Source organism: Muntiacus reevesi, chromosome 6 (assembly GCF_963930625.1).
Source record: "Muntiacus reevesi chromosome 6, mMunRee1.1, whole genome shotgun sequence".
In the NCBI taxonomy this organism is placed as follows: Eukaryota; Metazoa; Chordata; class Mammalia; order Artiodactyla; family Cervidae; genus Muntiacus; species Muntiacus reevesi.
In genome coordinates, this window is record NC_089254.1 from 12,776,852 (window position 1) to 12,793,858 (window position 17,007).

At 39.1% G+C, this 17,007-nt stretch overlaps 1 protein-coding gene across 1 annotated transcript in view; it reads left to right on the forward strand.

Moving 5' to 3' along the window:
- DYNC1I1 (dynein cytoplasmic 1 intermediate chain 1) overlaps nt 1-17,007 on the forward strand; it is a 328,507-nt gene that overhangs the window by 299,513 nt on the left and 11,987 nt on the right. Inside the window, exons 14-15 of the mRNA XM_065938794.1 lie at nt 4,315-4,455; nt 8,553-8,678. Coding sequence (XP_065794866.1) covers nt 4,315-4,455; nt 8,553-8,678 — 267 coding nt within the window. The remainder of the gene's footprint in view (nt 1-4,314; nt 4,456-8,552; nt 8,679-17,007) is intronic.

Sequence of the window (17,007 nt, forward strand, 5' to 3'; positions counted from 1 at the left end):
CTTACCACAGAACAGTCATAGAATCACAAAACCAGTGGGAACCCTTGAGGTCAGTTTCTCCAGATTTCCATCTTACAGATGAAAAAAAGCTAAGGTCCAAGGATATTAAGTGAAATTTCCCAAGGTCTGTAATTTTTGCACTTTCTCCTACTTCCTTTTCTGTTCCATCCTCCTCGTTTTGTCCCCATCTATCAGATAATATAATTCAGCTGGAGTCCTTCACCCAAGGTTGTATGGACATTGAGTGAACTTGAACCTGGATCTTTGCTTTTAGCATCATTTTATTCTACTCTCTAAGGCACGGCCTGCTTTAATCTCTGCTGGCTAAAGGGCCATTTCCACCCTTTTTCTTAGTGTTCTGGAGAGATTTCTGTTAGTGTCACAAGGTTCTAAGAGTCCCTGGAATTGTATGGGTAACAGTCTTGGGATTATTAATAACCGATTCAGGAAATGAAAGGTTCTGACTGTGATATTTTTAACTCTTCCTATAAATTACATAATGTGTGCTTAGTAAGTATGGGTTGAATTAAATGGGATAGCAGCCAGGACTGGTAACAGATCTTCTCTTTCTGTGAAGGCTGAAGACCTTCACTGTGTTTCATAGAGGACCGCACGGTTCCAGAGGACAGAAAATGTACTTAACAGCTAGAAAAACCAAAGAACCAACTCCAGTGTCACCACGAACAACCTCGGGAAAGCTACTAACTTTCCTGAACTATCATTTTCTTTTCTGTAAATGCTGTCTACCTTACAGAGATTTGATGTGGATTAAATTAGACAATATGTGTACAGAGTCAGGCACATGCAAACACCCAGCAAATTACCCTTCCCTGCCCTTCAAGTCTGTCCGGGAGGTGACTGGTAGCCTACTTCTCCACGTGGAGAATCAGGGCATTAAAATCATGCTGATCCATGTCTGGATATTTTAGCATTTGGGGGGCACAGCCCTGGAAACTTGTCTGGTGGTTACAGCCTTATTGCATTGGCTTGTGTCACACATACTGTTGGCTGCATTACAAGGCAGTTTTCCTTTTTCTTTTCTTTTTTCTAACAGGTCACCAGTACCAAACAGGGCATCAGAAAAGAGAATACACAAGTGAAGGGGTTTTTGCCTAGTGAAATTTGATTGTCTTGAAAAACACTTTCTATAGTAACACACAGTGGAATGATATTTAATTTACTAAGTGGCCTAGTATTTTGCAGAGTAAATATCTAAGATCATCAAGCTTCTGTAGCTTTAATACATACAAATAATGTTACGGGTTCCTCCTCAAAAATCATTGGTCACATTTGCCCTTACACTTTCCACCTTTTCAAAACTTGTAGTGTTTTAAAACTGGTGCTAATGCAATAGCAAGCTATTACAACTTTGTGGATACAAGCATCTATGTTTCAGAATTCAAAAACAGAATCTTTAGGCCCTAATGCTTTTGACGTGTTGTATGAAAGGGCTAATATTTCATGATATATATGTAAATTAGGAAATGTTTTATATTAAGTGGTTCAGATAAATTTTCGGTGAGGTTTTTCAGCTTACCTTTTGAGTCCCAAATAAGGTAGAATGAAAGCTCCTTTATTGAAAAAAACTGCACTTAATATTCAGAACAGCAATGCCTACTATTATAAGAGTGGCGTTAGCCTGTGCTATGGCGTCTGCTGATCTAATCTTGGAAACTAGTGGTTCATGGATGGTGGTTCCCTTGGTACCCTATTAATGCCTTCAATCCCGACCAAGACTTCTTCATCCTGTCAATTTATCAAGGTTAAAACAAATCCTTTGAAAATATACATCCTTCTCCCTTGCCCCAAATATGCACAATCTGTAATTTAGAATTACTTGCATAGTGACTTTTAGAATGAAAGATTCAGTCTTGGAGGTAGGAGGTGATAAGGGAATATTAGCATTTCAGTACAAGACTATTTAATACGAGAAAATTGGTTTTTGTTTGGATGAACTAACAGTTATTTCCAGATGTTTAAAAGGTAAAATATCCAAGATACGTTACAGTTTTGACTAAGTTTTTTAAAAAAGAAGCCACCACAAGAGAAAAGGAAACACTAGAGATTAGCAAATTAACATATCAAGTATGTCAGCTTCCTAGAAAATGCCTGGATGGCTTTAAAGCTGGGTGGTTTTCTAATTGAGCAAAGCAAGGACTGTAGATTAGTTATATATTTATTGAATGTCTGAGTGTGTGCCTGTGTGTCTACACCTCTGTATAATCAGTTATCCTATCAGCTGGGTTATTAATAAAGGGTCCTGAGAACTGACTTTTTAAAGCATGTGTCAGTCTTTTCTACTCTTTGATTTTAAGAAAAATGTGTTACTCATATTATCTAACAAATAGTGACTGGCTAGCTATAAAATCGAGAATTTGGAACAGGAATAACCTGCTAAGAGCATTGAATACTCAGAAGCAACCAGTGAAGGACCACCTACTTTATCTACCCTGCCTTTTTTTCTTATATTAATGAAAAAAGATGATGTTATCATACTATTTTAAGGTGTCACTGGATATCTAGATTCTCTGAAGAAGGAAGTTTGAATCATGTAGTCCAAGCAGTGACAGGATGGAAAAAAGCTACATCAATAGCAAATAGGCAAATAATCTTAGGTCCAAATTAGAGTGCTAATATGGGATAGAATAGATACATTGGCATAAGAGTTATAATGTAGAGGAGTAAAATACAAAACTATAACGCTAATGTCCATTTAATTCTTTCTGCAATCGCAGTGTTACATGTTTTTTTTTTGGTATTTCTTAAAGTAAAAATAAGACCACACACACTACCCACCCTTCACACGCAAAGTCTCACCTAAAATCTTCTGTTGCTATAATAGTCTTAACAACTGTATTCACGTCTCAGCAATGCTAAAGCAAGATAATTCATGGAAGGAGAAATCACTTAGTCACTACCTTAAATTTTTGCATTCGGTTCAGGCTGTGGGAGTTTTATTGTTTTCTCACTGATTTTTCCCACTTTGAGTTCAGCACATGGATTTTGGGCTCTTTATTTTCCTTCACAGTACATCTTGGGAGTTTGCTCAGATATTTGGTTCTGATTCCCCACAGATACATTCTTTGAACATTTTCTGCAGAAAGGATTTGCTTGTTCATATTGTGTGTTATCATTTTTTGATCTTATTTCTCTGGCCTGTACAGGCATTCATTCGACTGAGCCCATGAAGAAGGTACAGATAGCTGACTGGATGAAGACATTGGGGGAAAAAACTCCCATTGTTTAGATTTCTGTCAGAGGGTATAAGAATACTTAATTTCTTTTATCTCTAGGGCTTTCATTATCATTTAAATTTCATTTTACATTAATTGATCAGGGATTAGTAAAGCCATTATGCAGAAATTAGAATAAGACAAGCCAGATGGAATGAATAATTCATGAAGTCCAATTACGTTTTATTTCTGGTGTACGTTCATACTTATCTCTGACTTCTGTGCTATTTTGATGTGACAATATTCGCTGGAAATCAGGAGTGCCATTTTAGTTTATTGTATCCCTCCGGAGGGGAAGCATTTGTATGCAGTAGGGGTGTGTTAATGCATTTCCCCCCAAAACACCGATTTTCAGGGCTCTTAGAGATATTGGGTTAGCTAGAAAAAGTGATTCGCCTTCCACGGAGGTTGAGGGACAGTGCATTGAGCCTCACTAATCCACCTGGTTTGGGTGAACTGATCCTAGATAGAGAGACCAGAGTCTCAGAACCGCGAGATGTTTCGCGTGCCTGAAGAGCTACAGATCCTTTTAAACTACGGGACCCCATTCCCGCGCAAAGGAACCATTAAAGTATAAATCTGGCCCCGGAGTCGGATGGGAAGCAGCGCTGCAGCCACAGAAAACGGCCGCTAGGTGGCAGGCGTTGCCTTCCGTGCGAAGGGTCTGGGTCACCGCGATTGCCGGGCTTCCAGCGCCTTCCCCGCGGGTCTGACCCCGGCGAGCAGAGCACGCCTGGGTTCGGCCCCGAGAACTGGCGTCGCGTGGGCCAGCGAGCGCCCCGAGCCCCCGGGCCGCCCGTCCACCTGTGCGGCCCGTCTCCCGCGACTGTGTCTGAAACCGCCTCCCCGCCCGTCCCGGCCCCCCGCCCCGGGAGAGTCCCTCCCCGCCCCCACCCCCAGGATTTATTTCTGCCAGTGGACAGTGCTAGTAACTTTAAAGCTGCGGTTCACCTTCCCGAGGACTTTCATCTCGGGAAGTTTTATGACACGTTGTGAATGTGCAGAGTTTTTAATTAGGCTCGCTAGACAGCCCGAGGCAGCGGCAGCGCCACGGAGTCTTCACGGCCTCTCTGCTTTGCAGCACAACAAGCCGCTCTACTCCTTTGAAGACAACGCGGACTATGTGTACGACGTCATGTGGTCGCCCGTGCACCCCGCGCTCTTCGCCTGCGTGGACGGGATGGGGCGCTTGGACCTCTGGAACCTCAACAATGACACCGAGGTGAGCGCAGGCGCCGCGCCCGGCGGGCTGGGAGGGCGCCGGCGGCTTCTCTGCGTCTCCCCCGCTCCCTCTGAAACGGCCTTTTTTGGACAGACCCTCTAATTGCAGCCTGCTGCCCACCCCCCATTCTCCCCTGCTCTGCAGGGAATTGGCAGATGCATTTGGCCCCAAATCATCTAATCTCACTTCATCCCTAAAACCGTGGCAGAATCCTGGACAATTGACGACCCTTCTTTGCAAAGAGCAAAACCATACGTGTTCACGCCTTTCACTGCGGGAAAGGACACAGGGGCATGTTTGAGAGCGGTGTTGAAATAACTCAATGGGCAAACACTTGGAAAAGTAAGCTTTTGTGGACTCTGACTTGAGATTGGGCTTTTTAAAAGGGCTGTTTGCCAGCGTTTGCTGTTTGCACGATTTCTGTTTTAAATCCGTAAAAGATGATTCTCTGGACTGTTGATGTTCAGATCTAGTCTCCATTTAATTTTTAGAAGGTAAACAATCCTTGTCTAAGAGACTGAACTCACCACTTTTATAATAATTTCTATCTCTGAACATGTATATTAAATTCAGTAAATTTTTTTATATTTTAACATGTCACATTTGGAGCACTTCACAAGTGAAATTTTTTTCAAAAGGCAATTAACAACAGGGAAATAGCCTTTTTAAAAATCATGCTGTATATATTCATGTTTTAAAAATTATGTCACATGTCTTATTCCTCTTTTCCACTCTCAAAATTACTGAGGTGCTGATTTTCAGGTACTAGAGTTTTGGGTTGAGTTTAAAAAGAAACATGAATATTAAAGGTCCTTCAGCTTAATACAATAAAATGGTCTGGTCATCAGCTGGTCCATGATTCAGGGTAGCTCTCCATCAATAAGAGTGGACAGGTAAGAAGAACAAGTGCTGAAAACTACATGTCAAGTGGAGAACAAGGGAGAGGTCTTTTGAAGTGTTCTGAACAGGAAACAGCTCAGCCTTTTTAATTAGGAAGCCTACAGTGAGGAGAAGCGGGCTGCCCTGATATTTTTTGGGGAGGGGCAGGGAAATATCCTTCAGGTGTTATTACTGAGTCACTGTATCATACAAGATTATATTCACCTAAAACCACTGCCAAATAGTTGTCTTTTACACAAATCTTTCCATTTAACTCTGTTTTTTATTTTTCCTTTTGGCTACCAGAACTCCATGACAAGGACAAGAGTTATGTAATGAAGCGTCTTTGGAAATGAAGGGCAGTAGGACGTGCAGGGCCCCTCATTTCAGACATTGAAACGTTTATAACATCATTGCCTTTCATGGAAAGGTGCCTGTTACTCTACAATATAATGGTTTCCCAAAATCTTTCATCACCATTGATTAAAATCATATTGTTTCTCTCTGGTAGAGTAAACTCATTCACTGTAAACAACCAAAAAGAAAACAGTTTTCAGATTGACTTAGGAAACGCTCCCCCCACCACCACACACACACACAATTAGAAATCAGATTTAGTAGAAGTGAGTTCAGGTGATACTCAACTATTAATATGATGCAGTGGAGTGTCCTACCAACTCCTTAGTAATTCCTCTGTAACCCTTTTTGTTTAGTTTTGGCTTTTTATCTGCTCTTTAGGTAAAATGAAATAATATCTCAGCATTGCCAAATGTGATTTTTTTTTTTTTCCCCTTCCCTCTTTCTAGGTATCAAGAGACAACCACATAAGTCTTTTATAGCTAAGCGTTTTAAGAAATCATTACTGGGCATGCAAATCGTTTAGTTTTGCGGTGAACGTAGTTCTACTTTTGCAATAATAGTAGATACATTGAGCCTGATTCAGATCCAGTAATAAACTGAACACTTTTTAAAACCCTCAAATCATTTTTGTCTTCTGTCAAGTTGAACAAGATTTTTCAAATATTTGTCCGATTAGAAATTAGATTTGTTTAAAAAAGAAAAAAACGAAAAACCTGAAATCTCAGTGCTTCTTTGTCGTTCAAAATACAGTGCTTTTTAAACCAACTTATTCAACTACTCCTGCGCAGGGACAGTTTACATTCACATACTTCACTGTTAGTGATCTCTATGCAGTGTTGTAAATTATGTGTATATATTCTGTCTTTGCAATTAAAATGATTAAAAACTGTGAAAATATATAAGAAACTGAAATACAAGAGTAAGAGACAATATGGATTATTTTCATTATAGACTCAGCAACTTTTGAAAACTCATTACTTGTCAAATTAAGGAAATATTTTTGTTATTTTCTTCATACATTTCATAATTCTTTTAGCATGTGTTACAGACTGTCAGTTTCTATTTTTTTACCCCCACCATTTATGATGTCTATGAAAAGAAGATATTTTTAAATGGTTAAAATAGAAATTGTTCCAGTTTGCTACATTACTTAATTCCAAATAAATATATAAAATTCTTTAACTTGTTTCAGGCATAATTTAAAATGTATCAAAAAAATCATTCTCTTTTGAGTGATCTTTTGTCATATTTATTTTAAGATTAAATACTTTTTATTCAGTTTTTGAGATTGTTCAGAGATAAAATCTGATATTAACCAGCGTTATGAAAAGTGGGAGCCTTATGATCTTCCTAAATTATGGAGTTAGAAATTTTAACTCTGAAAACTATATAGCTGATTCTCAGATTTGTTTTCTGAGTAGCACACTAATAATAAAGTGTATTGACAGAATTATGGCCTATTGCAATTCATATTGTTTTGGCCTTTGAAAAGTTTGGTTAAAAATTCAGTCTCCAGTACTGCACAGCAGGACCCTTTATTGTAGAAATTGTGTATTAAAAAAAAAACAAAAACATGAGCTGGGGACTTTTGTTTTACATTTTTGCTACCAATTGACATACAGTGATTTAAGCAGGTAAAAGAATTTTTATTGATTTCAAGATTAAATTTAAACATAGATTCTTACATGTGATGGAGTTTTTATTGCTATTTTAAAGATAGGTGTTGGGTCAATAATCTCATATAAACAGATGGTTTCAATTCCCTTAATAACAGAACGCCGGGGAGCATAGGCATAGTCCAGGTCGCGTTTCCACCCTAAGAAGTCATGTCTATTAGACACAGGTCTGGAAATAGTGGCATGAGATGATGTTGGTGGCCCTCTTTTCACTGTATATTTTTTTCCTTTTTGTTTTAACATTTACCTTTTTTAATGGGCTGTTGTCATTTCCTATTCAGCATTCTCGTAGAAAGCTCAGAGGGCTGATCTTTCTATCAGTTACAAACTTCCAACCTTCCAGATGTGAGTTTACACAACCCATGATGGAAAAGGGGTAGACCCACTAAAATTCTTTTTTCCAAATACTAAGGTTCTTATGACAAATACTGCAGGTTCCATCTCAGCACTTCCAGTTCACTTTAATAATGATTAATATTTGTAATTATCAATGTTGTCAGATTTCAGGTGCTTATTAAAGGAGGTGTAAGGCCTTTTAAGTGCTACACTCTGTCAGGATATCGTCCTGAGGACGTTTTCAGAGTGAGAGCACTTCCTCCACCTTGGTGCTGCTGGGAGGCAGGAAAACAGGGTGGAGAGAGGAAAAGAAAGCAGGAGAACTTGAGCCTTTGAACTTTTTCTTCCGAGCATCCCTTCCATGATGAGGTTTCAAGGGATCAATACATTTTTTCCCCTGAAGACACTTAGTAATATGACTTATTTTTCACCATACACCCCATCCCTGCCTTTTATAGTATCCTGAATCTTGGTAAATCCTGAAGTCTCCCTCCTCTCCATCAATCAGGACCCAGTCCAGAAGTCTCACATTTAGCTGCTGTGTGATGTTGTCTGCGCACCCTGCATAATCCGCAGAAATATTCATGTCACTCACTGCCCACTGACTATGGCCAAAGACTCCCTCTCTTTTCCTTTTTTGTTAAAGTGTCTCTCCTCTCTACCTCTTAATTCAGTGGAGCATATGATTTAAGAACAATGAATCCTTTACCAACTGCACAAGAGATGTATATTACTTCATGCACACACACACCACGGTGACTCATCCAGTTGAACGCATCATTGTCAATTCGTATATTTAAATTCAAATTCAGAGATTCTTGGTTTCTGTTGCAATCCCCTTGGCAGGTTCCAACAGCAAGTGTGGCCATTGAGGGGGCGTCCGCCCTAAACCGTGTTCGCTGGGCTCAAGGTGGCAAGGAGGTTGCCGTTGGGGACTCAGAAGGCCGTATTTGGATCTACGACGTCGGCGAGGTACATGTTATTTGGTTTGGGTGTTTTGATTTAGTGTTTTGGTGTTCAGGCTTTTTTTTTTTTTTTTTTTTTTTGCTTGTATATCTGGTTTAAATACTTAGTGAAATTATTGACAGCACCTTGTGGACCGTGAGAGTCCTCCCTAGTACATTTGCAAATTTCCATTGACTTCAGTGGGAGTTTGGGGACACCTCCTCAGGGCCTAATCTGGTCTTCCGTCTCCACACACAGGAGTTAGTTAATGATCAGGCTACTTTCTGAGTGCTGCCGAATTCCCAGCTATCCTGTGATGAAGCATGATCTTCCCTCCACCCGCACTCCCACCCACCCCACCCCCTGGCAATTTCATGAGAATGAAAAGTTTGCCAAATTCATCATGCTCCCATTGAATTTAGAATTTGTTGTTGATTTTGAAAAGTCAAGCTTTAGCTGGTATGTTCAATTCAAAGGTATATACTATTACTCTTTAATTAAAAGTAGCCAATTAAATAGCTGAGGTGAGTCAGAACTTTGTACCGTTTTCATGATATTCACAGTTGTTATATGCAGTGTATACTTCTCTGGTTTATCTTGTTATATGATGTGTAAAATATTTCTGAATATTATGGCACACATCAGAAGAAAGAACTACATATTTGATTTCAGATCAATCTCCTTGAATATCCATACCACACGTAATATTACATTACAAAGCAATTTTATGGAAGCATATCTGTTTATTTTTCTCTGTGAGAAAGTGTTGACAAAAACCTTCATTTCTGATGGGGTGAAAGAAGTTTTTTCTTAAAGACAAAATATTGAAGTTTCAAGCCAAACAAAATAAGCATGTTGTGTAAATTGTGTTAGTGTAGTACGAATCTAGCATTTGCATCCCGGGGGGAACATACACCGCATTTCTAGGCATAATCTCCTACACCTCAGCAGTGTGCTTTGGGTATCGGGTGGATGGGCAGAGCTGATCCCACTGAGAGGGGTTCTTTATGGTTTCATCAATGAGCTTTCTACGATTTTGGCAATCCTAGATGGTGTGTTCTACAGTGGAACTTGGGTGGTGCTATATGGCAGAGTTGGTTGTGTTGAAACAAGCTGGGTGGTGTTTGTGTGTGTACATGTTTTAATTCAGAGACAGAAACCAAATGATTTCAGAGATGGGAGTTTTCTGCTGGGGATGTACAACTCTAAGTCAAATAGCTGAAGAATCTCGCAGTTTCCCTGCATACTATTTCATTAGACTCCCCCCTAACTACTCCTGATGCCACAGGCTGAGTCATTCCAACACTGACAAAGGCTCTGTTAATATTCATCCCCAGTGGTGAAGAAGGAAATGGTCTGGTGACTATTGACGTAGCTTGGAACCTTGGAGAAAAAGAATATCCTTCAGGAACTGAAAATATTGCCAATATATTTTAAAGCCAAAATATTGCCAATATTTCCTTCAGTGAATATTTTAGTCAGCTCATCTTTTTCATGGTCTTCATCAAAGTAAAACTAAGCAGCAAAAACATGTATTCTACATTTGTTCATTTGTTTAAAAAATTTGAGAGGTAGAAAAGAAGGGAAATATTAAGAAACAGAAAAGTTTCTCTCTTTCCTTTGTTTATAATGGGTATAATTGCAGCAGAGAAAACAGCTGTGCTCAGAGATGAAATGGTAGAAAATAGATGAAATTTAAAAACTCCTTTCTCTACCTTCCTTGCTTATTATACAGAATTTTCATTAACTCTTTTAGGAGTATATACAACATTACTTTATCCAAGAGGACTGAAAAGCATAATAGTTCGACAGTCTGGTTTATTTAAAGTAAGGCATTTTGAAAAACCTGTATGTTGACCACACATAATTCATATATACATGTAATATACATTCACACACACCACCTCTAGGCAATAAGAAAATATGGCATGACATATACAGAATTTACTGCAATAAGTTATAATGTAGCCATGGGACAGAATTACTTGAATATGACTCATATTTTGGGAGTATATATATGATTTTGTAAAAGTTGCTTTGACTGATATGTGGCTGCTAAAACTTCTTCCTACGTTGTTGTCATCATTTCTAAATTGTATAGTATTGTTATACTCATATTTCCTCTAGTACTAGCGGGTCAGGCTGGTTTTCATTTTAGTATTATTGCCCTTGCTTTTCTAAGTGATATTACAGACTATAGAAATGTCTGCAACTCTAGGCTGGTCTCACCTATTGTCTGGAGTCTAGACAGGCTATAGAAAAATCTCTGTGACATACAATAGGCCCAACTACTTGTAGGGTTGTTTATCCCTACAAATTCACTACCAGGAAAAAAGGGCTATACTATTTTATTGAGAGAAGCTAATATTATAATCTTCTAGCCCTTTTCTGAAGGACCAAAAATCAGGATAGGCTTATATATGCGAACAGTTCCTTCTGTATTATTTGATCCTATAAAAAGTAATCTATAGCTCAAAAAACTCAAGACTTTTTACAATGTAATTTTGCTGAAAGTGTATATTTTTCTGAGTATTTTTGTAACGTATTTACAAATTTATCTCGTATATTTTGGGGGAGAAATAAAGGGGTACTTTTCTGTTTCTAATACCCTCTTCTAAGTTTCTGAAGCCCAACTTCCATGTACTGAAGGGAAAGATGACTTTCCAACAGCTAAGTTTAGCTGAAGCCCACTCGGGGGAGATGGGAGATGATAGGAGATACTGCAATGACAGTAATTAGCTATTGTCTTGATCACCAGACTGGAACTGATGGAGCATAACTGTCCTTAGACGTTGATGTGTTTTGTTGTGTTGGTTACATCCAACTCTGCAACCCCATGAATTGTAGCCCGCCAGGCTCATCAGTCCTTGGGATTCTCCAGGCAAGAATACTGGAGTGGGTTGCCATTCCATTCTGCAAGGGGATCTCCCCAACCCAGGGATCAAACCCCAGTCTCCTGCATTGCAGGTGGATTCTTTACCATCTGAGCCATTAGGGATGCCCCTTAGAAGAGAAGGGCACCCCGTCAACAGTACCCCACCAGCCTTTATAATCACCTACATTGTGGGAAGCCAGACAGAGTGCCTTTACACTAACCTGGCCCATCTGGAATTCAAGGTCAAATCCAATACCGGTGCATGGCTGACAAAGGAGAAGGGGTTTGAGCAGGAAGTGATTTTCAAAGGAAAAAAAAAATAGAGGAAAAGAAAAAGGAGGTCATTGAGGATCAGACTGCCTGCAAACTGTGCTCCCATTATCTGTATTCAAAATTGGTCCTCCCGTCCCCATTAAAACGAAACCCATCACCAGGGTCACGCTGGCCTTTGGATAGAAAACCTGGCCTGTGGAACCTTCTAGGAAGAAGATGAAACACTTTCAGGTAAGCCTTATAATACACTCTGTATATGAAAGTTAATGGTAGTTCTGAGAGGACACTGTTGGTCCGTGTTCCTTGGACCTCAGTACATCAGATTGGTGTATATCAGAGGACATGTCACACTCGTTCTCCCATGGTGCTCTTGACCGAATTTTCTGTTAGGCTGTGGAGAAAGGAGGCGAGAGCAGCAGGCTGTCTGTCACCAAGGTCCTATTTTAGAGCGAGGCTGGCTTCACCTGCGCTGTTGTCTGGCAGGGCCCCATGCAGGGGCGCCCTGAGCTGGGTTTAAAGCTCTGCCGTCATCGTCCTGCAATTGTTCAGACACTGTTCAGCACGGTGCCTTATGTTTCCAGGTTGCACGGGGTCCCTCAAACTCTGTATTCAGTCTGGTCCAGGAGAGTATTGCTTTCAGTACCCTCACAATACAAATCAGAAGTGGAAAGTTTGGGTCTTGACGTAGACCATTAGAAAGAGAAATCTTTAGAGAGGTGGTTAAACATCGTACCTGCTGTATGATGCTCGTATTACCTCTTCTTTGCATGCATGCGTGCATGCTCAGTTGGGTCTGACTCTTTGTGGCCCCAAGGACCATAGCCTGGCAGGCTCCTCTGTCCATGGGATGCTCCGGGCAAGAATACTGAAGCAGGTTGCCATTTCCTTCTCAAGGGCATCTTCCCAACACAGGGACTGAACCCATGTCTCCTGCGTTGGCAGGCAGATATTTTTACCACTGTGCCACCCGAGAAGCCCAGTATTGTTATTACCTATTCCTTAGGACTATTTTAAAATGTTGGATGAGAATAGCAATGTTTCCACATTGTCAGTATCATATTTGGGTATTTGGTGGATATTCTAGTTCTGCTCCCCACAACCCTCTTTTGATCACATAATTTTAACTGAGAGTGTAATAAAGTTTTAGGGAGAGGGCTCTATGATAGCTCCCTTCAGGTGGCGTTGAGAGGGACAGCCTTTCTCTGTCCCCTGAGAAGAGACCTCTGTGACTACCAGTGGAGACAGCTCCATTCAAGTCCAGGCGGACGTGCCTCCCTGGGGGACCAGCCACTCAACCAGAGGGTGCTGCAGAAAGGGTGGGTGTCACCAGTCATGAACAGCCGTCTGCCTCCTCTCCTGTCCCAGCTGAGGTGCAGCTGCTGCAGGGAGTCCCAGCACAGTGCCCCATGATCGTGCCCACCTCTATCATGTACAGTTATCCTCCCTGACTTTTAAGATGATGGCAGAGAGCAGTGGGTCGGACCCAGATTTACTGATGCAATTTATTATGGACTTCTGAAGGGTAAACAGGGGATTGTGTGTGCACTCACTGAAATCACCAGATTGAGTCTGTCCACCCTTTTTTTTCCCCCCTGTTACATTTAAATGGCAAAGGCATGAGTAACATCGCAAAGCCTATGAGTAAGGAGGTAAAATATGAAACGCAGTGTTTTCAGGTAGGCCACATGATGCTTTGTTTATACAGCCTGTGTTTTTGGTTGTTTGATTTTGGCATTGTATCTGGAAAATATACCGTACACATTTATTTTCACAGATAGGGGTCTATTTTCTTTGCAGAGCAGGTGTTTACCTCCTATTAGCATAAATGGAAGTTATATGAATTCCATGAAAGAGAAGACCCCTTTTATTATTTGGCTATAATTTTTATTCTATTCATGCATCTTAAAAGTTACTTAAATAGACAGTGGTTGCATGCACCACTTAAAATTCAAAGATCTAAATTTTAAAATGAGCCCAGCACTTGAATAAGTTTGCAGGATTTTGCTCCCCAAACTATGGGACACCATCTGTTTTGGACTGTGTGATCCCATTCAATTAATTGAAAGATGAGTAAGATAACAAGTCAAAAATTAACTACAAATATAACCTGAAAATGTTGAGTGTATTCTTCTTCAGACCTGTTAATCATTGTTGGATTTTTCAAAAATGATGTGTGAACACACATATTCTTAAGAATTAAAAATAAGAATTGCTCACGGCCAAGGCTCTTTACCAAATAGCAAGGTTTTCTATATATATAGAGAGAAAGCTGATTTTAACAGCACATGGGCCAGTGAGTGTAGAATTATTCACGTGTCCTGATGATTGATAGCCAGCCTCACTACCTGTCTTTCTTGCCGATGTGTTTTACAGAAAGCCCGTTGCCATTGTTAATGCTTCAGTGCAGTCATTCAGATGCAGCTGTCATAAATACCCCCTAACAACTATGTTTGCTGCTTATCTGAATTAGTTAGAATGCTGTTTGCAGCCCCAGTTGTGAAAGAAGCAGTTTATCTTCCACCTCCTATTTATTTCTTTTTCCATTAACCTCTTCTAGGGAAGATTTTGTTTTCAGTTGGGATAAATATGCGTAAGTTTCAAATCCCTGATTATATTCCTACAGTAGTCAAATGATAAAATTCCAAAATCATTTCAGCTGAAAGCAGAGTTGGAAAAATAAAACAGCAACTGAAAAACTGTAATTTGGGAGATCAGTAAGTCTTATTGCCCTGGCTTTCTCTGTTTAGTATCCTGTTCACTCATTATCTCAGGGAATGTGTATTAATCTTGAAATTTTAACCCTGAGCTCTGGCACCAGTTCGTGTGTCTTGTTTGCTGTGACTCTCGGGGGCCAAAAGAAGGGCAGTCATCTTATAAAAATTGTAATAAATGGAGTAAATTTGACATTTGTCAATATGTTAAAAGGGCCTTAAAAAATCTTGGGAGGGAAAAAGAATATGAGATCAAAGGCAGTCGCTAAAGCATGGTTTTAAATGTTCATCTGAATCTATTTTAAAGCTACAATTAAAAAATGGAATGAAAATTCTACTTGGAATCCCAGTAGGAAAAATGACCTATGCCAGATACTTTAGAATGATGGTCAAGGTGTAATGTACAGGGCCTATACAAAGTAGCTCCAGCCGTCCTCACAGACAGCTCGAGGAAGAAGAAAAAGAGATTCTGTGAGCCATTTTCCGTGTCCTTTAAATCGCTGTTCAGCAGAGGAGTACCTGATAAACTGGAAGTATTGGGAGTTAAAGAGTGTTTGAGCGACGCAAAATAAATAATATACGTATGGTTTTTAAGTGGATTACACTGAGGCAATAATTGTTCGCTTCATGGAATGACTTCATGTTTTCCAGTAGGACAGTGCCTACATCCATTTTCCACAGGAATTTATGCCCTGAATATAAATAATCCCCCTCTGTGGGGAAGGCTGGCATGCACAACACAAAATACGAAGTTAAACTGAAATTTGGGGGTGGATTCAAATAAGAGTTCCCTTAATGAAAAAGAACTGCACTTGAAATCAGTCGATTTAATTATTGTGCTTTATGAAAGCCATTATCCTCTGCCGATGACGAGCCCGATAGCGTGGCTAAGTTCTGGCAGTATCCAGGAGGGGAGGGGAGGGCAGAGCTAGGCTCAGCTTACCGGAGTCCAGTTATAATTGCCCTGAACACTTGTGTTTCTCATTAAATGAGTGTGGCCATAAGTTTCTAGACTCTTGAAGGTCTTTTAAGTGCTAGCTTATTCTTCAGTGGATTAAACAGTGTTTTTTCCTTTCGCTGATGCTAAACACTTCTTTTGGTTTTTCCCTCCATGGAAAAGACTTATGTGATGCCAAAATCCAGATAAAAACTGAAAATCCAGATACTTAGTGTTTTTAACCTGAATGTTTATTATCATAGCCACAAACCTGTGCAGTTAAGTAAAAAGCACAAAGGCATATTTGTATGGACAGATTTGGGGTGCTAATAAATATAATTACATAAAATAAGCTACTTTGAAATAATGTATTAGTTCATTTCCTTGTCACAATAAATTATATGTATTTGAAATAAAATCATCTGGTTAAAATATATGATTATAATTTTAGTGTTAACGTGATTTTTTTTCTAGGAAAAGTATGTTAAAAAGAAAGTGCTATTCCAATTAATGTTATAATTATTCATCTTATAGTAAATGTAGTAGCAGTGGGTGTATTTTGATAATTATATATGTTAAAGACCATGATTAAACTAATTATTATATAAATAGTGTGCTTATTCAGGTAGCATTAGTTTATAAATTTTCAAGCCACTTTTTTTTCTGAACAGATAAGAAAATACTTATGACTTCTATATATTATGGAGTAGTTGACTAAATGAAAAGAAAACCCTAATATCTAATTTTATAAAAACCAAATTAATATGTGCATAGTAATTTGCAATATTCAATGAGATTAATATATTCCCATTTTGGTGATAAATGGTCTTTGAATATAAACCTTCTGAAACAAGTATTAGTTTGTATAATTAATCATCTTTATGATTCTTCTGTGGTTTCAAACTGTCATCTTCAATAGCAGTTTGGATTCTGAAGCAGTCATTAATTATAGTGTTAATTTTTTTTTATGTCTAACAAAATTGTGTTTAGTTTTAGAATTTCAAAACTGTTAAATTTTATCTTGAAACATTACTGCCTAGAACAGTAGCCTCAAATCACGGCTTAGACCAGCCAAGCATGAAGCTGCTCCAATCATATGAGTCCAGATTAACACTGGCCTGTACAGAAATGAAGTTATTTGTTTCTTCTGTAAGTATGTGTGTTACTATTGGTATATCTGAAATAGAATATGGAATCAAATATCTGCCTATACATGTTTATGTATAAATATTTATATGCCATGTAGGCTGGACTTGCAAAGTGAGGAAGTGAATGAATCATTGTATTCCACTTTCACGAAAGGTTTGCATGAATTTCTGAGACTGTCAGCTATCAGAACATCTTTTCCATTTTAAAAACATGAATTATTTATCATTTAGGGAATATCAGAGCTTAACATTGTAGGAGCAGTTTTGCACTCTTACTTCTTAGGCTGGCAGATAAAACTTACCAGTAGCCCGTAATTCTCTCTGATCTTTGTCCTCATGGTCGGCCAGTACTTTTGCAACATTTATATAGAACCTTTAATCAGCTTGGCAGCCCTCCTTTGGTTAATCACAT